Source organism: Perognathus longimembris, chromosome 15 (genome assembly GCF_023159225.1).
Source record: "Perognathus longimembris pacificus isolate PPM17 chromosome 15, ASM2315922v1, whole genome shotgun sequence".
Classification (NCBI taxonomy): domain Eukaryota; kingdom Metazoa; phylum Chordata; class Mammalia; order Rodentia; family Heteromyidae; genus Perognathus; species Perognathus longimembris.
The window spans coordinates 20,972,095-20,998,224 of record NC_063175.1 but is presented as its reverse complement, the minus strand read 5'-3'; the positions used below and the strand labels follow the sequence as shown (position 1 = coordinate 20,998,224).

The 26,130-nt window shown below is 40.1% G+C and overlaps 1 protein-coding gene across 5 annotated transcripts in view; it reads left to right on the top strand.

Annotated features, from left to right (window-relative positions):
- The window catches only part of Osbpl1a (oxysterol binding protein like 1A), a 206,796-nt gene that overhangs the window by 49,473 nt on the left and 131,193 nt on the right, over positions 1–26,130 (top strand). For 3 of the 5 annotated variants that reach the window (XR_007213389.1, XM_048363309.1, XM_048363310.1), the window contains exons 6-9: positions 223–308; positions 2,679–2,823; positions 24,071–24,132; positions 24,229–24,273. Coding sequence is in view for 4 of the 5 variants with exons in the window: in XM_048363309.1 (XP_048219266.1) it covers positions 223–308; positions 2,679–2,823; positions 24,071–24,132; positions 24,229–24,273 (338 nt within the window). In the remaining variant the exon portion in view is untranslated. Of the gene's footprint in view, positions 1–222; positions 309–2,678; positions 2,824–5,778; positions 6,197–24,070; positions 24,133–24,228; positions 24,274–26,130 lie in introns of those variants that run through there. The other 2 variants (XM_048363312.1, XM_048363311.1) reach the window with 2 other exon arrangements.

Here is a 26,130-nt window from a genome sequence, read left to right as displayed (position 1 = left end):
AAACATAATTTTTACCAAACTGAAAGGAAATTGAACTCTTTTGAAATGGAAAGCAATGTAAATTAGAAACTCTAATTGCATTTGAGTTACAGTTCAAAGCACTTTAATTTTTTTTTACTGAGATCATCTTTTTCTTTATATGTCTTGTGTATGTAATTTTTGTGTACAGTATGTCTTAATGTCTTAAGATCCTGGCTAGCAGTAGAACTTTTTTTTTTTCAGCTGTTGAAAGGACTCAACAAAGAAAGCTTGAAGAATTACTTTTAGCAGCAGCAAGAGAAGGCAAAACAGCAGAAATCACAGCTCTGGTAAAAACACAAGTACTATTGTTATTTTTTGGTTGTGTATGCATTTTTATTTTATATGCTGGTAATGGACTTGAACTTAGAGCCTCTTGTTCTTGCATTTATTTTTTATTTTTAAATTTTCATTGTCAAACTGATGTACAGAGAGGTTACAGTTTCATACGTTAGGCATTGGATACATTTCTTGTACTGTTTGTTACCTCCTCCCTCATTTCCCCCTCCCCCGCTTTGATTTTTCTTTTTTATTCACATTTTCTGCTCTACCATTTGAGCCTTACCTCCACTTCCCACTTTTTTGGTGGTTAATTGGGTATAAGACTGGATTTGTCTGCTGATGGTTTCAAAGAGCAATCCTCAGATCTCAGCCTCCTGAGTAGTTTGGCTCACAAGAATGAGCCAGTAGGGGCTGGCAATGTGGCTTAGCGATAGAGTGCTTGCTTAGCATTCATGAAGCCCTGGGTTCAGTTCCACAGCACCACATAAACAGAAAAAGCTAGAAGTGGTTCTGTGGCTCAAGTGGTAGAGTGCTAGTCTTGCACAAAAGAAGCCAGGGACAGTGATCAGACCGTCAGTCCAAGCCCCAGGACTGGCAAAAAAAAAAAAAAAAGAATGAGCTAATAGTATCCATTAAGTATATATATTTTAATACATCAGGGAGCTTGAACTCAGAGATGGAGTGAGCACTGTCCCTTAGCTTTTTCACTGACAGCTAGCACTCTACCACAGGTCCACTTCTGGCTTTTTGGTGGTTAATTGGAGATAAAAGTCCCATGGACTTTCTTACTTGGGCTGGCTTCAAACCATGATCCTCTGGTCTCCATCTCTCAAGTAGCTGGAGAGTGGGAAGATTGAGTTTTCAGGCCCAGCCCAGGTATATATAAGACTTCTCAACCAATAGCTGCTTTTGCTGTCATGCTCCTGTCATCTCGGCTATGTAGGAGGCCAGTCTGGGGAGAAGAGTCCATGAGGTACCATTTTACCACAAAAAAAATGTGATTTGTGGTAGCACAAGGTTGTCATCCCAACTATAATCAGAAAAGTAAAATAGGCACATCTTAGTTTAAGTTTGTGCCCAGGCAGGCATTGAGACTACTTCAAAAACAACCAGCTCAAAAAAGTGATGGAAGTATGACATGACAATAGGTAGCCTGCTTAGCAAGTGGAGGGCCCTAAGTTCAAGCTCCAGTATTGAAAAAAAAAAAAAAAGAAAGAAAGAAAAAGAGAAAAGGCCTTAGCAAATAATTTGTTTATGCAGGATGCATTTTAAATGGTGCTGTTTTCCTGGCTGATTTATGTCCCCTTCCTCTATGGAAAACTTGAGTAAGAACCCAATTTTACATATCAAATAGTTGCTGTAAGGGTAAATTTTAAGATCTTTTTTCAGTGTAAGCCAATTTAAAATGTAAACATATAAGACCCTATACAGGAGCACATTTGTCTTTTTTTTTTTTTTTTTTTTTTTTTGCCAGTCCTGGAGCTTGGACTCAGGGCCTAAGCACTGTCCCTGGCTTCTTTTTGCTCAAGACTAGCACTCTGCATCTTGAGCCACAGCACCACTTCTGGCTTATTCTGTTTATATGATACTGAGGAATCGAACCCAGGGCTTCATGCATGCAAGGCAAGCACTCTACCATTAAGCCACATTTCCAGTCTACATTTGTCTAATTTTAATGAGCAATTTCTGACAGGAGTGCTGTCCTAAAAAGTAACAAGAAGGGCCAGTATTTTGAAGCATTTACATCTTGTTAGAGCAGACTGAAAGCCCACTTTTCTTTTTCTTCCTAGATTTACTTTCCAGTTTCCATTTCCTACAAAATCTCATTAAATAAAACTTTGAATTTGTTCTGAATTCAACAGTGAAGCATTGCCATTTGCTTTAAAGTTCTTTTAGCTCATTTTAAAATCTTCTTTAATTTCTAAGTATAGACCCTGCAGCATCTTTTAAATTTTGTGAAATGGAGACTATATAAAGAAGTTTCTAAAGCAGTTAGTGGCAACAACAAACTCAGTAGAACTTTGACATTTATACATTTAACATCTCTTTATAACTCTCCTTAGGGACTCTTTGTGGGAGTTTGATTTGTAGTTTTGCTGTCATGAGTGTGAAATGCAAAGCTTAGTGAAATCTTCATGTCAGGGGTAGATGAGGTTTTGCTGGCACAGTGTAGTGTTTGTTATCAGACAAGTTTGGGGCACAGTCCCTTGGGACCTGAGGATAAGCATGAGAATACTGCCAATGTGGATTGGTTTGGTGAGCAAGAAGCCACAGATACTCTAAAGGCCAAAAAACCTACCTGTTATTTATGCTCTGCCTCAAACATCATGGGAGAAAGTCTGTCTTAGGCATATAACTGCATTGTGTTTCTTTGTTAGCTCAGCAGACCCAATCCTCCTGATGTTAACTGTTTGGATCAGTTAGGGAATACACCTTTGCATTGTGCAGCTTACCGGGCCCATAAGCAGTGTGCCATAAAGCTTCTGAAAAGTGGAGCTGACCCTAACCTAAGGAACAAAAATGGTGAGCATATTTATGAAAACCATTGTTGGTCTTTCTTTTTGAGGTGTGTGTGTTGGGGGGGGAGGTTAGTTGTGGGGCTTGAACTCAGGGCAGGGGTACTGTCCTTGCCCAAGGCTAACACTCTTACCAGTTTGAGCCATAGCCCTACTTCCAGTTTTTTGAGTGGTTAATTGGAGATAAGAGTTTTATAGGGACTTTTCTGCCTGGGCTGATTTTGAACCATGACCCTTAGATTTCAGTCTCCTGAATAGCTAGGATTACAGGTATGAGCCACTGGTGCCTAACTCATTGTTGGTGTTTTGATGCTATAAATGGGTGCTATATTGAAGAAATGTTTTAATATGCAACCTTTGTTAGACTGTGTAGTCTCTAATTTTGAAGTCAAAGTATTCACAAAAGAAAAAGTAGTTGAGTACTGGTGGCTCATACCTTTACTCCTAGCTACTCAGAAGCCTGAGATCTGAAGATTGAGGTTTGAAGGTAGCTCAGGCAGACAAGTGGGAGAGAGTTTTATTGCCAATTAACCAGCAATAGGCTAGAGTGGAGCTGTGGCTCAAGTGGTAGAGAACCAATCCTGAGTGAAAAAACCAAGACAGAACAAGGTCCTGAGTTCGAGCTCTGGTACCAGCATACACATACATACATATATATGTCCATACCCACACAAACCACATACACATGCACAAAAAGTAAATTTATTAGTTTTCTTGTAAGTTACACTTAACTATTTAGTGATGCCTCTTTACTCTATAGGAGGTAAAAATGAAGGTTAAGAAAGCCATCAAGGGAACCATAGTATGATTACACTTTTTTTTTTTTTTTTTTTGGTGCTGGTATTGGGGCTTGAACTAAGGGCTAGGTTCTTTAGAATTAAGTTCATGTGAGTCTCAATATTGTAGCATTTTCATCCATTTATCAATATATAACCTTGTTTTATAGGTTTATAGGTTTATATGTATCGTCACTAACAGCCATAGCCCGCAAATTTTGCCTGAATAAAGTTTCTCTATTGTCTGTAAGGCACCTCCCAGTCTTTCACTTAGGAACACTAGGTCACACTTCTGCACTGTACTTTTTATCATCATTTTTTTAAACAGTGAAATCATCAACAAAAGGAGCACAGGTAACAATAAGTAAAACCACCAAAAGAACATAAATGTGAAGATAAATAGACTGCAGTAGGGACATTTGTTACCAAGAATGGTGAGTATTACTTTGTTCTGCCTTAGTTTATAGAATGCATTGGGAAAGTATATGGCAGGCTGCTCTTACTTTTTCTCACTCTCAGAAAGTCTATGGATGATAAGAAATTTCCACATGGTTAATTTTAGAGTTAGAAATAAATTTTACTAATAGGAAAATTTGCAGTTTGGCGCCCACAAAAACAGTATCAACTGTAAAAGCAGAATATCACAGACAATTGAATAATCACAAGAGAAGCTGCAAAAGTGTCCTGACGATTTAAAGGGAGAGCATCCCAATAGGGCTTTGTGTATCCCTTTTCAGAATGTTTCCTGATGCTTACCAATAGCCTGGATTAGGATTTATAGCATTCACACAGGCCTTGTGTTCATTGCCATTAGACTTTAATCACACTCTGTTAATTGTTTCTCCAGTGCCTAGAGTAGTAATATAACACATAACACCTTGTAAAGATTTTGTATTAGTTAAGGTTTAGTTTAACTAGAAATAGTTCCATAAAGGAACAGATCTTTGACATTCACCCTAAAATCTAAGTTGAATTTTCATTAGGTAAATTTTATTTATTTATTTATTTATTTATTTATTTATTTATTTATTTATTTATTTATTTATTTTTTGCCAGTCGTGGGCCTTGGACTCAGGGCCTGAGCACTGTCCCTGGCTTCTTCCGGCTCAAGGCTCGCACTCTGCCACTTGAGCCACAGCGCCGCTTCTGGCCGTTTTCTGTATATGTGGTGCTGGGGAATCGAACCTAGGGCCTCGTGTATCCGAGGCAGGCACTCTTGCCGCTAGGCTATATCCCCAGCCCCGGTAAATTTTATTTTTAAAGGCTTCAATTTGTATCTCTAAAAGGCTCCCTTTATAAGCTTTACATTTTTCATTTTTCCAGTAAAAACAGTTATCAGCCAGGTGCTGGTGGCTGACACCTGTACTCCTAGTTAGTTGGGAGGCTGAGGACAGATTGTAGTTCAAGGTTAGCCCAGGCAGAAAAGTTTGTGAGATTCCCTTCTCAACCCATGTCTGGGCACAGTGTTGCATGTTTGTCATCTCAGGTAGTGGGAGGCCAAGATTGAGAGATTCCAGGAGAGCCTTCATAGGAATGTTTATAAGACTTGTGTCTCAACAAAAGATTCTTACTGATTTAATGCAAGTCTGTCATCTTACTGACCTTTACTTCTCAAGTAGCTGTGATTGTAGGCACAAAGCACTATAATTGGGTCACACAGCTGTTTTCATTTAAGACATCAACAGGAGTGGAAATAAGGAAGTACATATTCTAGCTAGGTCCCAGTGGGCTCACACCTATAATCCTAGCTACTCAGGAGGCTGAGATCTGAGGGTCACAATTTGAAGCCAGCATGGGCAAGAAAGCCCCTAAGACTCTCAACTCCAATTAATCACCAACAAGCTAGAAGTGGAGGAGCTATGACTCAAGTGATAGAGCACCAGCCTTGTGTGGAAAAAAAAGCTAAGGGACAGTGCCCAAGCCCTGAGTTCAAGCCCCAGGACCAGCATAAAAATCCCTACAAAACGTACAGATTTTTCCTTTCCTTTGACGGACCCTTATACCCTGGATTGTTACTGTTCAATAGAAATGTAGTAAAAGTCACATATGAAATTGTAAAAATTTCATAGTGAAAACAGATAAGATTAATTTTCTTACATTGTATTGTATGTAATATATCCACATTACCATTTCAACAATGTAATAAGTGAAAAATACAAGTGAGATTTTGGTGCTTAGTTTTTGAAATCTAGTGACTATTTTATACTTAGAGCATATCTCCATGTTGACTAGCCACATTTTGAGTACTGAATAGCCACATGTAATTAGTGTTTGCCATGTTGGACAGTGAACCTTTAGATGTATTAATCTGTTCAGGACTCTCTGGTTAACAACACTGTCCTTACTTTGCATATCTCTTGTTTCTACCAGAAATACCTCTTTCCTGCTTGTCCGTCTGCTAAATACTCAACTCACTTCGAGAGCTGGCTCAAATTCTGCTTCCCCACAGAGGCTTTCTCTATATCCCTGAGACAGATTCAGATTCTTCCTGGAATAAAAGTTAGAAGAGAAATTGGAGGATGGAGAAGGGAAACATTCAGGAGAAGGGAGCGAAACATCAGTTTCATGGAAGCCAAAAGAAGAGAGAAAATACAGAGTAAAGGGGTAGGATATTATTGGTATCATATGTAACTCAGGTTGGACAACCTAACACTGAGAAAGGGCTGTGGAATTAATTTGGTGGCTCAGTGCCCAGTGGTCATTCTGAAAGAGTAGCTTCCACTGAGTAATTGGATTGGGATAAGGATTGTGTAGGAAATGAAGAAGCTGAGATCACACAACTATTTTCATTTAGGAACTGAAAGCAAGTTGGCTCCAGAGTCAAAGGGAGAAGGGAAGGTTCTTTTTTAAAAAATTTAATTTATTTATTAATTGAACACAAATTTTTTTGACAAGGTGTTGTGCAAAAAGGGTAGTTACATAGTAGGGCAGTGTGTACATTTCTTGTGATATCTTATGCCCTATTTTTCTTTCCCTTCTCTAGGTCAGGTAGACATATATACAATATATAATGTATCAAGAACACATACAGTAGCCATGTGGCCAAGCCCAAGAAAATTCGCCTAGGGCTTTAAATGTAATGTCGATATTAGACATTATGTCAACAGTAATCTTATATGAACGTACATACATAGCTTTTGAGCTATTGTATTCCACTGAGAGGTCGATTTTTGACCTTTATATGTTGAGTAGTTGTTTGGTTTTAGTTACATACTGTTGGGTCGCTGCCCCAATCCGGTGGGAAATACCATTTGACAAGCAGTTTTTGGTTTCACAGACCTGGTCTCTACTGTCTCTCCGTCTCCCTTTCTTAACAGTCATATATCAGGGAGATCATGCCCCTTTGTTTTCTGTGTTCTAGGCTTGTCTCGCTCAACATTATTTGTTCGAGTTCTGACCATTTCCCTGCGAATAACAATATTTCACCATTCCTAATCGCTATGTAGTATTCCATTGTGTAAAGGTACCATATTTTTTGGATCCATTCATCTGTGGAGGGGCATCTGGGTTGTTTCCATATTTTGGCTATTGTGAATTGTGCCGCGATAAACATGGAAGTACAAATGTCTTTTTGATATCTTGGGACTTGCTGTTTAGGATAGATGCCTAGGAGTGGTATGGCTGGGTCATAGGGTAGGTATTGAGCTTTTTGAGAAACCTCCATACTGTTCTCCAAAGTGGTTGTACTAATTTGCACTCCCACCAACAATGGAGAAGGGTTCCTCTTTCCCCACAGCCCCTCCAGCATTTGTTGTTGCCTGAGTTCAGAATATAGGCCATTCTAACTGGGGTGAGGTGGTATCTCAGGGTTGTTTTTATTTGCATTTCCTTTACTACCAGGGATGTTGAAAATTTCCTCATATGTTTCATTGCCATTTTTATTTCTTCTCTTGTAAAGTCTCTCTTTAGCTCCTTTGCCCATTTCCTAATTGGTTTATAGGGCTTGGAGGGGCTTAGTTTTTGAGTTCTCTGTACCTGACAGATATTAGGCCTTTGTCTGTTGCTGTACTGGTAAAGATCCTTTCCCATATCGTTGGCTGTCTTTCTGTTTTGGTGGCTATGTCCTTAGCTGTGCAGAAACTTTTAAATTTGTAGTAGTCCCATTTGTCGAGTCTCTCCCCTATTTGTTGAGTCTCTCCCCTATTTGTTGTGCTCCTGGGACTATATTCAGGAAGTTCCTTCCTGTGCCTATTCGTTCTAGTGTCTTTCCTACTCTGTCCTTGAGTAGTTTCATTGAGGTCCTTGATCCATTTTGAGTTGATCTAGGGGCATGGTGATAGGCTTGGGTCTACTTTGAGTTTTCTGCATATGGCTGCCCAGTTCTCCCAGCACCAGTAGTTGAAGAGGCTATGTTTATTCCATTGTATGTCTTTAGCTCCTTTGTCGAATATCAGCTGACTGTAAGAGTGCGGTTTTATTTCTGGATCTTCAGTTCTAATCCATTGGTCTTCTGATCTGTTTTTATACCAATACCAGGCTGTTTTTGTTATGATGGCCCTGTAGTAGAGCTTGAAGTCTGGTATTGTGATACCTCTTACTGCTTTTTTTGCCTAGAATTACTTTGGCTATTTTAGGTCTTTTGCTGTTCCATATGAATTTATGGATTGCTTTCTCTATTTCAGTGAAGAATGTGACTGGGATTTTGATAGGGATTGCATTGAATTTGTATAACAGTTTGTGCAATATGGCCATTTTCACTATATTGATTCTGCCTACCCATGAGCATGGGAGGTCTTTCCATCTCCTTGTGTCTTCTTTGATTTCCCTTATTAGATTTTTATAGTTTTCATTAAATAGGTCTGTCACGTCCTTGGTTAGGTTGATCCCTAGGTACTTTATTCTTTTTTTGGCTACTGTAAATGGAATTGTTTCCATAATTTCCTTTTCTGTTTGTCTATTGCTGGTGTACAGAAAAGTTGCTGACTTTTGTGGATTGATTTTGTATCCTGCTACTTTGCCAAAATGGTTTATTAGGTGTAGGAGTTTGGGTACTGAGTTTTTTGGGTCCTTCAGATATAAGATCATGTTGTCTCCAAATAGGGATAACTTGATTTCTTCCTTGCCGATCTGGATCCCTTTGATGTCCTCCTCTTGTCTTATTGCTATGGCTAGGGATTCCAGCACTATGTTGAAAAGAAGTGGGGAGAGTGGGCATCCTTGTCTTGTTCCTGAGTTTAGGGGGAATGATTTAAGTTTCTCTCCATTTAATATGATTTTAGCAGTTGGTCTGTTGTATATGGCTTTTATTGTTTTGAGGAATGTTCCATCTATTCCTGTTCTCTCCAAAGTTATTTATTTATTTATTTTTTTGCCATTCCTGGACCTTGGACTCAGGGCCTGAGCACTGTCCCTGGCTTCTTTTTGCTCAAGGCTAGCACTCTGCCACTTGAGCCACAGTGCCACTTCTGGCCATTTTCTATATATGTGGTGCTGGGGAATCGAACCCAGGGCTTCATGTATACGAGACAAGCACTCTTGCCACTAGGCCATATTCCCAGCCCTCTCCAAAGCTTTTAATAAGTATGGATGTTGTATTTTGTCAAAGGCTTTTTGGGCATCGACTGATATAACAATGTGATTCTTGATTTTAGTTCTGTTTATGTGGTGAATTACGTTGATTGATTTAGGGATGTTGAACCGTCCTTGTGACTGTGGGATGAAGCCGACTTGGTCATGATGTATAATTTTCTTGATCAGTTTCTGGATCCTGTTAGCTAATATTTTATTGAGGAGCTTTGTGTCTGTGTTCATTAGTGATATTGGTCTGTAGTTCTCTTTTTTTGTTGGGTCTTTGCCTGGTTTGGGAATGAGTATGATATTGGCTTCGTAGAATGAGTTTGGGATTTCTCCCTCTGTTTCTATTTCGCGGAAGAGTTTGAGGAGTATTGGTATTAGCTCCTCACTAAAGGTTTTATATAATTCCTTGGTGAATCCATCTGGGCCTGGGCTTTTCTTTGTTGGGAGGTTCTTGATTACCCCCTGTATCTCACCGTAAGTTATTGGTTTATTTAGTTGATTTATTTCTTCTTGGTTCAGTTTGGGCAGTTTATACTTCTCTAAGAATTGATCCATTTCTGTAAAATTATTGTTTTTTACTGAGTAGAGGTTCTGGAAATAGTTCCTTATGATTGTTTGAATATCGTGTGTACTTGTTGTAATTTTTCCGGTGGAGTCCCTGATTTTACGTATATGAGTCTCTTCTCTTCTTTTTTTTTGTATGTCTTGCGAGGGGTCTGTCAATTTTATTTATTTTCTCAAAGAACCAGATTTTAGTCTTATTTATTTGTTGAATGGTCTTTCTATTTTCAATCAGATTTATCTCTTCTTTAATCTTTGTGATCTCTCTCCTCCTAGTCATTTTAGATTCAATCATTTCTTGTTTCTCCAGTTGTTTTCGTTTCATCGTGAGGTTATTCACCTGCTCTGCTTCCATCCTTTTAATGTGAGTGCTGAGGGCAATGATCTTGCCCCTCAGTACTGCCTTAGCTGTGTCCCATAGGTTTCTTTGTGATGTATTTTCATTACCATTGTAGCTTATGAATTTGTTGATTTCATCTTTAATTTGGTCTGTGGCCCAAGTGTTGGATAATAGTGTGGGGTTTGGCCTCCAAGAATGTGTATAGCCTCTGTGGTAACCATTGTTATTGAGGGTTACCTTTAATCCACTGTGGTCAGATATAATACATGGGATGACATCAATACTTTTATATTTGCTGAGGTTCTTTTTGTGGGCTATGACATGGTCTATTTTGGAGTATGATCCATGGGCTGCTGAGAAGAAGGTGTATTGGGTCTCTGTAGGGTGGAAGATTCTGTATAGATCTGTCAGATCCATTTGGGATATGGTGTTACTTAGGTCTTCAGCTCCTTTGCTGATCCTCTGGATGTTGGATCTGTCTCTTGGAGAGAGTGGGGTATTAAAGTCTCCCACTATGATTGTGTTTGGGTCTATCTTGTTCTGTAGTTCTGTGAGAATTTGCTTGACATATGTAGGGCCTCTTTTGTTCGGTGAGTATACATTTATCACCGTAATGTCTTGATTCTGGATTTTTCCTTGTATTAAACTGTAGTGTCCTTCTTTGTCTTTTTGAGTTGATTTTAATGAAAAGTCCAGCTTGTCTGAGATCAGGATGGCTACACCTGCCGTTTTGGTAGGTGCATTTGCTTGGAAGATCTTGCTCCATCCTTTCATTTGGAGCCTGTTTTTGTCCCTTGCTCTAAGGTGGGTCTCTTGTAGAGAACAGATGCCAACTCTTTGTTTGAGGATCCATTCTGCCAGTCTGCTCCTCTTTATTGGAGAGTTTTTACCGTTTATATTCAAAGAGATCAAGGATGAGTGTTTTTTTCTCCTTCTATTTTCTTGTTGGGCTGTTTTTTCCTTTTTTTTTTTTTTTTTGTCTTTAGTGAGCTCCTCTTTCTGTTTCTGTTTCTGTCTGTATGTCCTGTACGATTTTTGTTGGGTGGGATTCCCCTCTTAGAATTCGCTGTAGGGCTGTTTTATTTATTTATTTATTTATTTTGGCTGGGGCTTGGACTCGGGGCCTGAGCACTGCCCCTGGCTTCTTTTTGCTCAAGGCTAGCACTCTGCCACTTGAGCCACAGTGCCACCTCTGGCCATTTTCTGTATATGTGGTGCTAGGGACTTGAACCCAGGGCCTCATATATACGCGGCAAGCACTCTTGCCACTAGGCCATAATCCCAGCCCAGGGCTGGTGTTTTATTCACATACTCCTTTAGATCCTCTTTGCTATGGAAAGATCTGGTTTTCCCTTTGAATGTGAACTCCAATTTCACTGGATATTTAATTCTAGGTTGCATATTGTTGGCCTGTAGAACTTGGATGGTGTTCTTCCACTCACTTCGCGCTTGCTAGGTTTGTGTGGAGAGGTCTGCTGTTATTCGGATCCTCTTCCCATTGCAGAAAATTTCTTTCTTCGTTTTGGCTGCATTTAGAATTTGCTCTTTATTCTTGAGATCTGAAGTCTTGAATATTATGTGCCTTGGGGTGGCTTTTCTGGGGTCTGGCCTACCAGGTGTCCTATAGGCTTCATTTACCTGGATGGGGTCCCTTGTGAGATTGGGGAAGTTTTCTGCAATAACTTTATTGAAAATATGATGAAGCCCTCTGCTCTGGTACTCGGCTCCTTCTTCTATTCCAATTATGCGCAGATTATATCTCCTGTCTTTGTCCATTAGTTCCTGGATTAGTCTGCCCTGAAGCTTCACTGTTTCTTGGAGTGTGGTAATTTTCTGGTTGTTGTCGGCTGCTTCATCGTCCAAGAGAGAGATTCTGGATTCCATATGGTCAATTCTTTGTGCTGTGGATTCAATTGCGGAGTTTATGGATGTCAGAGAGCTAATTATGGTTGTCAGATCAGCTCTGATCGTGTAAATTTCTTCCTTTAAATAGTTGTATTTTAAATCTATTTTTTCATGCATTTCACTTCTCAGGATGTTAAGGTCTTCGTTAACGGAAGTTTGCATTGTATCCATTTTTGCTTCCATTTCTTTCTTGGCATCCTGGATGTCCTTCAAGACTTCCACTCTAAACTCCTGGAATTGTTTTCTGATTTCGTTTCTGACGCTTTCCATCATTTCTGTTAACATGGCCTCATTTGCTTTTTTATTCTCCATCTCCTCTTCAGTCGTGCTGCTTTTTGGAGTTGGTGAGTTGGCTTGCCCTTTGATGAACTGTGTTATATTTCTTTGTGATTTGCTCAAGTGGAGATCTGTGGGTGGCTTCCCTGGTTTGGCTTTGTGCTGATTCCTGCTGGTCTGTCAGTGGGAGCCTTGTGTCCTGGTGTCCTGGCTCTGGGTTTGGGTTTGGCTTTGAACCTTGCTTCCCAATGGGTGAGCGTGACCTTCTCGGTTGTTGCTGAGGTGGTCACTCTCCCTGCTCTTGGGGGCCAGTAGGTTCTGTGTTTTTCTCTGCAGGACAGTGTCCTGGTGCTGTGCTGTGCTGTGCTGACCCTAGCGTGTCCCTGTTGGGGGTTTGTTGGTCGCTGATTCAGTGTGGCGTGGAGGCTTATCTCTTCTTTGGCTCTTTTTTCCACTCTGTGTCTTGGTCAGAGGAGCTCACCTCTCAGGCAGTTCATCTTCCTGTTTGGACCGCTTTGGGGCGGTGTTGTTGAGGTGTGGCCCACCCACTTGTGTGAAATGCGCCAAACTGAGTGGGCACGGGCAGATGGAGAGCTCTGCCCTACTATGTAGGTGCGCCTACCAGAGTGGGTGCTGCCGCTGTGGTCCCGCTCACCTGAGCGGGGTAAGCCTACCAGAGCAGGCGCTGTTGCCGGGGGCCCTGCCCACCTGTGCGCTGTACGCCCACTACAACGGGTGCTTCTGCTGTGGCCCCGTCCACCTGAGCGGGGTACCCCTACCAGAGCGAGTCCCGGGTTGCTGGGTTGTGCTTGCACCTTCCAGCGAGTCCGCTGTGGGGGGCGGTATGTGTGGGGCCCAGTGGGATCCACTGTCCAGGCGTGGGTTAGCGCCCTCAGACTGCACCTCCGCTGCGAGGGGGGGGAGCGTGATAAGGTCCAGGTGTCCCTGCTGTGCTGGTATTGCCCACCAGCGCCTGTGATTGTAGTTGTAAAAGTCCGCAAGGTCCAGGCGCCTCGGGTGGGGCTTGCACTGTCGGCCGTCCCCCTGCCCCTGTTGGGTAGGGGGCAGGGCCGGATCGGCCAGTTCCGGCTACTGGGCGGCCTTGGCGCTGCTCTTCCCTTCCCCTGCTAAACTCCTGTGACTTCCCAGCGCCTGAGGGGAGCTTCCTGCCTGATTCGGGGGTTCTTTGTTCCCTCGGGGTGGGGAGCGGGAGGGAGATCTAGCTTCTTTGTAGGGTTTGGGTCTCTGATAGCTGGTCTCCCGTTGGGGGAGGGGGTAATGGGGGACTCACTGGTTCTGGATTGTGTGTCCCGCGCCCTGTTGGTCCTTCGGGTGTGGCGAAAGGTCGTGGTGGCGTCCCCGGCTCTCCCCTTCTGCACCGCTGGGTTCCCCAGTCGCTTACGTCCGTTCCAGGTGTGGACCTGAACTTCCCGCTGTCGCCGTGTGTCTTGGTCCCGTACTCTCCCTGGTGTCTGTGGAGTCCTGCTGTCTGGACTCTGTGCTCCCAGCAGTCAGTCTGCCTATCGCCGGGTCCCCTTTCCCAGCCTGGCTCTGTTCCGGCCAGGGTCGGTTGGTGGGGGGAGGGTGCCCCGTAGATTCTCTGGCTCCTTGTAGGTTTTCGGCTCTTCTTTTTGGCTCCTTTTTGTTTTCCTGCATTTCTCCACTGCTTCTGGCTGCTGGTTTTGCTGGGTTCTTGATGGGGTGTTGGGTCGGGAAGGTTCTTTTTTATGTTTTTTTTTTTTTTAATTCTCCCATTCATGGTACTAGAGACTGACCTAGTTCATGCCTCATACATGCTAGGCAAGTACTCTACCACTGGGTCACATCCCAGCTCTGGAGTGGAGTATTTTTAGGCAGAGGGAAATTCAAGCATTTAAAGTTACTGAGGAGCAAGGTAATAGTAAGACTTTGATGCTTTCATTGTAAAAAAAAAAAATTAAAATGGACAAAGTTTATAGTAATAGAACAAAGTAATTTTCTAACAAAACAAATAATATTTGATAAACAATGCTAGATTTTTTAGAGGAACTGGAGAACATAAATGGAGACCTGAAGCCAGATGCTGGTGGCTCACACCTATAATCCTAGCTACTTGGGAAACTGAGACCTGAGGATCATGGTTTGAAGCCAACCCAGGCAGAAAAGTCCCTGTGAAACTCTTAACTCCAATTAACCATTCAAAAACTGGAAGTGGGGCAGTGGCTCAAAGTGTTAGAGCTCTAACCTTGAGCAAAAGAGCTCAGGGACAGCACCCAGGCCCCAAGTTCAAGCTCCACAACCAAAAATAAAAACAAAAAACAACAACAAAAAAAGCCCCGCAAAGTAGAGAAAGCTCACATGTTTGTTTCGGAAGAAATAAATCATTGACTAATAACAGGTCTTCTCAATTGTTTTGTAAATACAAACCTTTCCAAGCTGAAATATTTGGAGTCTCCAGAGAACTTGGCTAGCTGATTGTACATTTAGCTAGGAAAGTCAAGTGTCAGAATTTTAAAGAAGAGAACTTGAGATCTTCTTCTGCTAAATGAAAGGACTTATGAACCTGTGGCAATTAAGGAATTCATTCAATCCAACAAATACTATTTATATACTGATCTAGCAAATCCACCAAATACTATTTATGTTACAGGGACCAGGGACTAGAAGAATGAAGAAAACAAAGCAGACACATATCCCCTGTTTTATAGAGCTTATGTTTATGTGAAGGGAGAATTGAGAACACAGCTCTGATATCACCTAGCTTCAGTTACAGAATTCTATCTCTGGGTTAGGCAGAACAGACCACAGGAGGGCAGGGAAGAAGGAACAATAACAATAAAGAGGGTGTTTGAATAAGTGAGAGACAATATTAACTTGGGTCAAGATGGTGGCAGTAAAGATGATAATTAAATCAGTGCTTTAAATTTTTTTAAATTTCTAGGGTAGAGTAGTGTGAGGAATTTTTTTTTTTTTTTTTTTTTTTTTGGCCATTCCTGGGCCTTGGACTCAGGGCCTGAGCACTGTCCCTGGCTTCTTCCTGCTCAAGGCTAGCACTCTGCCACTTGAGCCACAGCGCCGCTTCTGGCTGTTTTCTGTATATGTGGTGCTGGGGAATCGAACCTAGGGCCTCGTGTATCCGAGGCAGGCACTCTTGCCACTAGGCTATATCCCCAGCCCCGTGTGAGGAATTTTTGGTGGTTTGGATGTGAGATAGTCAAGGATGACAGTGTTTGACTAGAACATCTGGAACAGTTTTTAGTTCCTGATAAGGGGAAGGTATCTGAGTGGCAGTTGCTGAGAATGTTTGTTAAGACATTTTGAATTTGCAATATCTATTGTACAAATCTAGTGAGGCAATCAGGAATAGAAGTTTGAGGCTAATGGAAAACTAAGTGGACAAAGAAATTTGGAAATTAGCACAGAGTCAAAATTATGACGAATAAGATCTGTCATCAAGATCTTATTGTTGGTGATCAGAGTACATGAGCAGGCTAGAATTAAACCCTGTATGCATGGGCTTCATAAATGGCAAAAACATTGAGTAAGTTATTCTGGGACCATTCGAAATGGGTAATTTTAGTCCCTCCTTTTTATTGGTGCCAGTCCTAGGGCTTGAACTCAGGGCCCTGGCACTTTCCCTGAACTTTTTGCTCAGGGAGACACTTGAGTCACACCAGAACTTCTGGCTTTTTTTTTCTTTTTTGGTGCTTAATTGAAAATAAAAGTCTCTAGGACTTTTCTGCCTGGCTGAAATCACAATCTTCAGATCTCAGCTGCTGAGTAGCTAGGATTGCCAATGAGAACCACACCTGTGGCACCCAGCTTAGTACCCTTTTTCGTAGTTACTAAATTACAGGTACTTCAAAGTCCTAACTATGCAATACAAACCTTAACAGTGGAATTACAGGAATTAGATTTATCTTTACTATTGTGTTGGAAGTCCAAGCCAGTAAAAGACAGAAAGATAAAAGTAATAAAAGATATTGCAAAAACATTTTATTCGCTGTTCTGGATTTTTTTTTTTTTTGTCAGTTGTAGTGTTTGAACTCAGTGCCTGGGCACTGTCCCTGAGCTTATTTTGCTCAAGGCTAGCGTTCTACCATTTTGTTTTGTTACCACAGTGCTACTTCTGGCTTTTTGGTGGTTAATTGGTGATAAGAGTCTCAAAGACTTTCCTGCCCTGGCTGGCTTCAAACCATGATCCTTAGATATCAGCCTCCTGAGTAGCTATTACAGATGTGAGCTACTGTTGTCCAGCTTGTACTACTGAGATTTGAACTCAGGGCTTTGCACTTTCTAGGCAGGTGCTTGAGCCACAACCCTTAACCTTTTTTGTTTTGCTTATTTTGGGGATAAGGCCAGCCTGGATAGCAATCCTTCTGTTTGTTTCTTTCATAGTTGGAGTGATAGGCACATGCCACCACATGTAGTTCTTACTGATTGAGACAGGGTCTCGTGAATTTTTTGCATAGTCTTGAACTATACTCTTCCTGATCTCCATCTTCTGAGTAGCTAGGATTACAGGCAAACTAGGATCACTGCTTGTTACAGTATTCTTAATAAGGTTAAGATGACACTTTTTTTTCTTTCAAATTTTTATTATCAAACTGATGTACAGAGAGGTTACAGTTTCATACGTTAGGCATTGGATACATTTCTTGTACTGTTTGTTACATCATCCCTCATTCCCCCCTCTCTCCTCCCCCTTTCCCTTTCCCCCCATGAGGTGTTCAGTTCACTTATACCAAACAGTTTTGCAAGTATTGCTTTTGTAGCTGTTTGTCTTTTTTTACCCTGTGTCTCTCGATTTTGGTATTCCCTTTCAATTTCCTAGTTCTAAAACCAGTATAGACAGTTTCTGATATACTCAGATAAGATTACAGAGATAGTGTAGATACAGCCACAGGAAGGTGATACAAGAACAGCACCAATAGTCCCTCAAAAATCAACGGCCTTTCTCTATGCTAACATCCCAAAGACCAAGGCTGAAATCAGGAAAGCAACTCCTTTTGCAATAGCCCCCCAAAACATAAAATACCTAGGAATAACGTTAACCAAAGAAGTGAAAGACCTCTTTGATGAGAACTTTAAAAGCTTGAAAAACGAAATTAAGTCAGAACTAAGGAAATGGAAAAACCTCCCATGCTCCTGGATTGGGAGGATTAATATAATCAAAATGGCAATATTGTCAAAGGCTATCTACAAATTCAATGCAATACCCATTAATTTCCCAACACCATTTTTTAATGAAATACAGGACGCAGTCCAGAAATTCATATGGAACAATAAAAGACCTAGAATAGCAAAATCAATCCTAAGCAGAAAGAACAGTGCTGGAGGAATTACAATACCAAACTTCAAGCTGTATTATAAGGCTATAGTAATAAAAACAGCTTGGTATTGGCACCGGAACAAGGCTGAAGAGCAATGGAACAGAATTGAAGACCCAGAAATGAACCCACAGACTACACCTACTTAATCTTTTTTTTTTTTTTTTTTTTTTTTTTGGCCAGTCCTGGGCCTTGGACTCAGGGCCTGAGCACTGTCCCTGGCTTCTTCCCGCTCAAGGCTAGCACTCTGCCACTTGAGCCACAGCGCGGCTTCTGGCCATTTTCTGTATATGTGGTGCTGGGGAATCGAACCTAGGGCCTCGTGTATCCGAGGCAGGCACTCTTGCCACTAGGCTATATCCCCAGCCCCTACTTAATCTTTGATAAAGCAGCTAAAACAATAGTTTGGAAAAAAGATAGCCTCTTTAACAAATGGTGCTGGCAAAACTGGTTCAACACATGCAACAAACTAAAACTAGATCCTTATATATCATTCTGCACCAAAATCAATTCCAAATGGATTAAAGACCTCGAAATCAAAATAGACACCCTGAAAACACTAAAGGAAGGAGTAGGAGAAACACTTGGGCTCCTTGGTGCAGGACGGAACTTCCTTAACAAAGACCCAAAAAGGCTACAAATCAAAGAAAGGTTGGACAAATGGGACTGCATCAAACTGCAGAGCTTCTGCATGGCAAAAGACATAGCTCGCAAGATAAACAGAAAGCCCACAGACTGAGAGAAGATCTTTACCGGCCATTCAACAGACAAAGGCCTAATATCTAAAATATATGCAGAACTAAAAAAATTACCTTCCTCCAAAACAAAACCGCAAAGAACCAATAGCCCCCTCATCAAGTGGGCTAAAGACTTACAAAGAGACTTCTCTGATGAGGAAATGAGAATGGCCAAGAGACATATGAAAAAGTGCTCTACATGACTGGCCATAAAAGAAATGCAAATCAAAACAACATTGAGATTCCATCTCAGCCCAGTAAGAATGTCATATATCAAGAAAACTAACAATAACAATTGTTGGAGGGGATGTGGCCAAAAGGGAACCCTACTTCATTGTTGGTGGGAATGTAAACTGGTTCAGCCACTCTGGCAAGCAGTATGGAGATTCCTCAGAAGGCTAAATATAGAACTCCCCTATGACCCAGCAACCCCACTTTTGGGTATCTATCCAAAAAACCACAAACAGAATCACAGTAAAGCCACCAGCACAACAATGTTCATCGCAGCACAATTTGTCATAGCGAGAATCTGGAACCAACCCAGATGCCCCTCAGTAGACGAATGGATCAGGAAAATGTGGTATATATACACAATGGAATTTTATGCCTCTATCAGAAAGAATGACATTGCCCCATTTGTAAGGAAATGGAAGGACTTGGAAAAAATTATACTAAGTGAAGTGAGCCAGACCCAAAGAAACATGGACTCTATGGTCTCCCTTATTGGGAATAATTAGCACAGGTTTAGGCAAGTCACAGCAGAGGATCACAAGAGCCCAATAGCTATAACTTTATGATCACATAAGATGATGCTAAGTGAAATGAACTCCATGTAATGGAAACGATTGTTATATCACAGTTGTAACTACTTTCAATACATCAATAGTAGAAGCTACAGATACAGTTTTGGATCAGCTTTAGTAGCTTAGGGGTAGAGTCTATGGGGTTCTTTAGGTATAGGATCATGTAGATGACACTTTCTGAAAAGGCATAATTAAAAAGGATTATAACAGTAAAACCTGTATTATAGAAAGTTTTAAAAATAGAAAAAAAAATCCCACAGATTACCCTAACATAACCACTGTTATTCTGGAGCATTGTAGTAAAAACAAAGACCTGTGTTCAAACCCCAGTACTGCCAAAAAATAAAAAAATAAAGCTGAAATATAAAAATAAATTATAGAGGTAGAGATGTTAGCTCAGTGGTGGAGTGCTTACCTAGCATATGTGAGGCAGTGGGTATCATCCACAACAAATGAGAAAAAAAATATGGATGTCTCATGATACTCCAAACCAGGAAATGGTAGGAAATCAAATGGGAGGGATTTATGAACCAAGATATCTGCCCCTCATTCAACTTGTAACTTGAAATAAATCTTAGAACAGACCATATCTCTTAACATACCAGTGTTTTTTTTTGCCACATATAATGTAAGATGGGTATCTTATAACTCTACTAAATAGACCACAGTCTCCTAACCTCTGTATTAAATTTCAGCAGAAGGTACTGACAGCATTCACTTGTATTTGTATCTGTCCCTGGTATAGTCACTAGGTTCTTTGGGGGCTAGAACATGAGAGACAAACGTTTCTACTGGGACTTCCTGAGAAAGGGAGAGGAAATGCTCAGGGAATTGTGAGTGAGGTATGGGCTAGCACTTTAAAAGTGTGAACTTCTTTTAGTTTGTAAGTTGTAAAGAGAGTCAACATATTAAATCCTACTTTTTATCAAGCACCAGTTTTTTCTATGTTGCTCCCTAATGTGTAGTTTTCATGGCTTCTTCATCTTCTGTATACTTCATATAAAAAGATATTTTTCTCACTCAGAAAATGACTTGGTGATAAGACTGTCTTCCTCTTTTGATTTTTTTTCTAGTTTTAGGTAGAAGATCAGCCTATTTCATTTCCTGCTATTAGCTTACCTCTAATCACATTTGTTCAGCAGATACTAAGCTTCTGCTCTGTTAGGATAACTGTCTTAAAAGTGGGAGACTTAACAGCTAACAGACCAACAGGCCCCATGCTCTTGTAGCTTATATATGTATATGTACGTACATAGGTATGTATGTTTATATGTTCAGGTAAGAGTCTTACTACATTGCCTATTCTGAGTTCAGCTGATCCTCCTAACCTAGTCTTATGAGCACCTAGTTCAAGTGCATTGAGAAGGATATAAGGGAAAGGCTTCCCGAAGTGGCTTTGAATAAAAAACTGAATTGAGTGAAGAACTAAGCCCTGAAGAACCTGGCTAAAGAACATTCACGAAAAGCTAGTTGAAAGTGCTTTTCATGTTTGAGAAAGAAAAAAGCTCTGCCTACATAGAGTAAGGCAAGTACGGAGAGAGATGAGTTGTTTGCTCTATTGTCACTATAGCTGGACTGTTTTGAACAGGAAAATTGATGAGTTCCAAATTGATACTGTTTAGACATTTAATCCAGGAGGTGTTCCTTTTGTCTGTTATGACTCTCATATATTCTAATAACTTATTTTTTTTGTTCCCATGCTTTTTAATTGCCTCATCTGTTTCTTTCATTTCTAGTATTGCATTTTAATATCTGATAAAGTTTTTGTAGCTCCTTTTCTTTTTAGGATTTTCTTTGACATCTTATGTGCTTGTTCTTCCAGATAGCATTTAAGATAATTTTCTTACGTTCTTAGAAAAGTTCTTTTGGGATTTAATTGAAATCACACCATATATAAATTAACTTCAAGAGAAATGACACTCTTGTTAATGAGTTTTTTTCATTAAGCAGAAAATAAGTATCATGTACAGTTTAACATATTTCATTATTCCCATCTTTTTACTTTATTTTGTTGTGGTTGACAAGAAATGTAGGACAGTTTTAAAATCATAATAAAGCTTTTGTAGAAAGAGGGGCTATTTACTTCCAAGTATTTTACTGAATTCTTTTTTGTTTGTTTGTTTGCCAGTTCTGGGGCTTGGATTCAGGGCCTGAGCACTTCCCCGGCCTTCTTTTTGCTCAAGGTTAGCACTTTACTTCTTGAGCCATAGTGCCACTTCTGGCCTTCTGTGTTTATGTGGTGCTGAGGAATCAAACCCAGGGTTTCATGCATGCTAGGCAAGCATTTTACCGCTAAGCCACATTCCCAGCCCTTATGGAATTCCTAATGTATGCCAGACACTAGACATTGAGTCCAGAAATGAAGCTGTCTTCTTAGATTTCATCAAGTTGGCAAGAGCTCAGAATTTATTTTTGGTATTAGGGCAGAATTCTGTGAAACAAATCACATTATCATCTTTCTCTCTCGCTTAAAGAAATTGTTTGTCACCAGTACTCTGCAAAATAGAATTAAAAAAAAAAACACAGTTGGCAGATCTTTATGTCATCTGGTGTGCTAGGTTAAAAAAAAAAACCAACAAGAAAAAGCACCTCAACTGCTTAGAAATTTATCAGTTAACATTTAAAATAGTTTTATTCTCTCACTAAATAACTAATGATCACATAGCACTTCTGTAAATCTAAATCTTAACCCCATGTGCCTCTTTCCATATTAAAAACTGGCTTTTGTTTTTACTACTGAGCCTTTAAGTTACCATTGTTTTTGACCTACATTGTTGCTGCCACTTAGTAACTAATGTCTGCTTTCTTCTGCCCACATTTACAAGCCATTTTTCACCACCAGCCACAATGAGCTTTTAAAAAAGATATCATAACGAAAATTATCAAAGCTTGAAAAATAGAATAAACTAGTACAAGTAGTTTGAGTTTTATTCTAATCATGACAGAAAGCCACTGAAGGGTTTGAAATAGAAGAATAAGGCCTGACTTATAATTAAGTTTGTTAAAGTGATTAAAAAAAGATCTATAACTGGCCAAATTAGCAACTTCATGATTTTGAGAAATTACTACAACAAGATAATACCACTTTGCTTTTATTTTTTAATTGTGTACAAATTCACATACCATGCAATTTGCTAGTTTAACTCGCACAGTCAGTTTTGAGTATGTTCACAGAGATGTACAACTATCACATTGTTCATCTGTAAATAACTGAGTTTATGAATCAGAGATAAAGAGCTCCTTAGTGTGTGTGTATGTGTGCCAGTCTTAGGCCTTGAGATCGGGACTTGGGCACTGTCACTCAGTGATTTTTGCTCAAGGCTAGTATGTGACACCTGACCTGTAGCTCCTCTTCTGGCCTTTTGGGTAATTTTTTTTGGAGGTAAGAGTCTTATGAACTTTCCTGCATGGGCTAGTTTTGAACCATGATCCTCAGATTTCATCCTTCTAAGTAGGATTACAGATGTGAACCACTGGTGCCTGGCTTACATGATCATTTTTTAAGAAGCTTTTAGCTAAGCATCAGTGGCTCATGCCTGTCATCCTAGCTACTTAGGAGGCTAAGATCTGAGGATCATAGTTCAAAACCGGCAGGAAAGTCCCTGTGAGACTCTTATCTCCAAATAACCAATCAAAAACTAGAAGTGGCACTGTGGTTCAAGTGGTAGAGTGCTAGAGGCTCAGGGACAGTACTCAGGCCCTGAGTTCAAGCCCCACAACTGACAACAACAACAAAACTCAACCAACCATGTGATACTCATACAACTCTGTGAACATACTCAAAACTAATTGTGCAAGTTAGTGAATTGCATGGTATGTGACTTTGTATCTCAGTTGAGCAATTAAAAGACATAAGTACAGTGGTATTATTTTTTTAATATTGTAAAGTTGCTTATTTGGCCAATTATGGAATTTTTTATAATCACTTCAAGAGACTTAATTATAATTCAGGTTTTACTCTTCTAGTCAAACCCTTCATGGGCTTTCTGGCATGTTTAGAATAAGATCCAAGCTCCTTGTATTAGTGTTACACACATCTGGCTCTTATAAAGAAAGTGCTTACTAGTATGTCCTCCCTGACTTTATGTCTTGCCTATTAACTTGTTCTACCCCAGGACTTTGTGTTAGCTGTTCTCTGCTGTAATGCCCTTCCCCTTTATGTCAATGTTCCTTGCTTTCCATATCAGTTCCTATTCATGTTTTGTGTAATCTTTCATATAAAGACTCTCAGCATACCATGATTTATTATTTGCTATGTATGTATGGTCTGGGGCTTGAACTCAGTGCATGGGCATTCATTATTCCTTAGCTTTTTTGCCCAATCTGGCATTATATCACTTGAGCCACAGCTCTACTTCTTGCTTTTTGATGGTTTATTGGAAATAAGATACTCATAAACTTCTCTGCCTGTGCTGGCTTTGAGCCATGATCCTCAGATCTAAGCTTCCTGAGTAGCTAGGATTGCAGGCATCCACCACTGGTGCCTGCTGCTGTGCCTTTATTTTTCACTCTTTCCTCCCTTCCACAATTTGGTCTGTCTTCTTCATCACTGAATCTATAGTGTCTAAATGGTGACAACCTAGGAAGATAAAAAATTTACTAGTATATACCAGTTATTATGTTCCAGGTAATTAACCTTTTTATTAGTATTAGATAAAAGGGTATCAGATAAAAGGGTAATTACCTGGAATATAAAGAATTAAAGTTTAAATAACATGAACTACAAGTTTAGATTGTTTTAAACTGCAAAGTTTGTGGCAATTTCTTTTATTAGTCATGGAAAACTAGTAGAGAGAACTAAAGTAGTGACTTTGTTCTGAAGTTAAACTGGGTTGCTGGCTTAAAGCTACGAAAAGGAGAACATAAAAATGGAATGGCAGCTTCTGATAAGCAGTTTGTTTGTTTTTTATGGGGTGATGGGGGGAAAGAGTAGTTGGTAGAAGAATGAAGGGTTGTAATATGGTCCATTTGCAGCATCAGTTGTATAAGACAGTTAAATCATTATGCTTTTTCTCTTATATCTCACATAGATCAAAAACCTCTTGATCTTGCCCAGGGTGCTGAAATGAAACATGTTCTTATTGGTAATAAGGTATGTAGTAATAGATTAAACATAAAGTATTTTCTAGAAAAAAATTTAAATGATTGAAATGTATTCCTATGTTCTTCATGAAACATATTTCAATAGGTCATCTACAAAACCCTGAAACGGTATGAAGGCCCTCTCTGGAAGGTAGGTTGGCATAATTTTTTTTCTTTAATCATTATCTTTAAGTAGTGGTACAAAGAACTTGTCATTTTAAAAAGTAGTCTACAAATACCGTATATCTTGATCAACCCCTTTCAACATTCTCACCCATCCCTTCCCTCTCCACCCCCTCTCTTATTCTTCTTAATTTTGTTGGATATACATTGGATTCTTGACTGCATTCTCCCCTCTTCTGTTGTTCATTCCTGAACTTCTTTCCCCTTGGCCCCACTCCATACCTTTCTAGTACCTGCTTCCTGGTATTTTATTTTGCTGAACTCTCATTTTGGCTTTCTAAGTAATTACACTATTTGAGATCTACCATATATCAGTTAATACATTTGTATATACTTGCATACCACCCAATGTATTTAAAGTTTATAAGCTAAATCTAGCTTCCACATATAAGGGAAAGCATGGATCCTTTGTCTCTCTGAGCCTCACTTATTTCACTTAACATAATTGTTTCTAGGCCTTTCTACTTTTTTTTTTGCCAGTCTTGGGGCTTGAACTTAGGGCCTATGCACTATCCCAGAGCTTCTTTTGATCAAAGCAAGCACTCTACCACTTGAGCCACAGTGCTACTTCTGGCCTTTTCTATGTATGTACTGAGGAATCGAACCCAGGGCTTCATGCATGCTAGGCAAGCACTGTACCACTAAGCCACCTTCCCAGTCCTCCCCCCACTTTTTAACCAAATGTTACAATATCGTTCTTTCTAACAGATCAGTAAAATTCAGTTGTGTATATATACCACATATTGTTGTTCCATTCAACCATTTAATAGGTCTAAGTTTATAATAGTTGAAAAGGACATGGATTCAGTGGAAACACACTTTGAATTCTGAATTATGATCTTTTTGTGGGCTAATGATAAATGATGCGATAACATTTTGTGATACTGGACAGTGGTGGTGAGCTGCAGCTCCCAGTCATCTTTATCTGTGTGATCACAAGGTAAATAACCGAGACTATATAGGCTATGAATTGCCACCATTTTTTGGATAATGTGTTTTATGTTTTCAACTTTGTATTGTTATGGTGCTGGGGATTTAATCCAAGGCCTTGCACATACTAAGCAGACACTCTCCCACTCCGTGTTTTTGCATCCCTTTGTGACTTCATGTAGATATATATGTATGAGATACTTTACACTACATTGCAAAATAGACTTTATAAAATAGCTCTTCCAAGGCTAATGCAAGGGTTCTAATCAGATTTAAGATAGGTAAGGCTAAGCCATGTATAATTGCTTTTTCTGTGCCCCTCCCCTATCCAGTTACTGGAATTAAACATAGGCCTCCATACATGCTAGGCAAATGTTCTACCAGTAAGCTACATCTTTGGCTCTTGTGTTTTTTTTAACTTATATTTTCAATTTATAATGGGTTTACGAGGATATAACCCAATGATATGCTAAAGAAATTTTTTTTTTTTTTGCCAGTCCTGGGCCTTGGACTCAGGGCCTGAGCACTGTCCCTGGCTTCTGTTTTGCTCAAAGCTAGCACTCTGCCACTTGAGCCACAGCGCCACTTCTGGCCCTTTTCTGTATATGTGGTGCTGGGGAATTGAACCCAGGGCCTCATGTATACAAGGCAAGCACTCTTGCCACTAGGCCATTATCTCCAGCCCCAAGAAATTTTGAGCTTGTATTATTTTTTAGAATTAGCTGTCTTACATAAAATGGAATAAACATAGCCTCTTCAACTACTGGTGCTGGGAGAACTGGGCAGCCATATGCAGAAAACTCAAAGTAGACCCAAGCCTATCACCATGCACCAAGATCAACTCAAAATGGATCAAGGACCTCAATATCAGACCTGAGTCCTTGAAACTACTGAA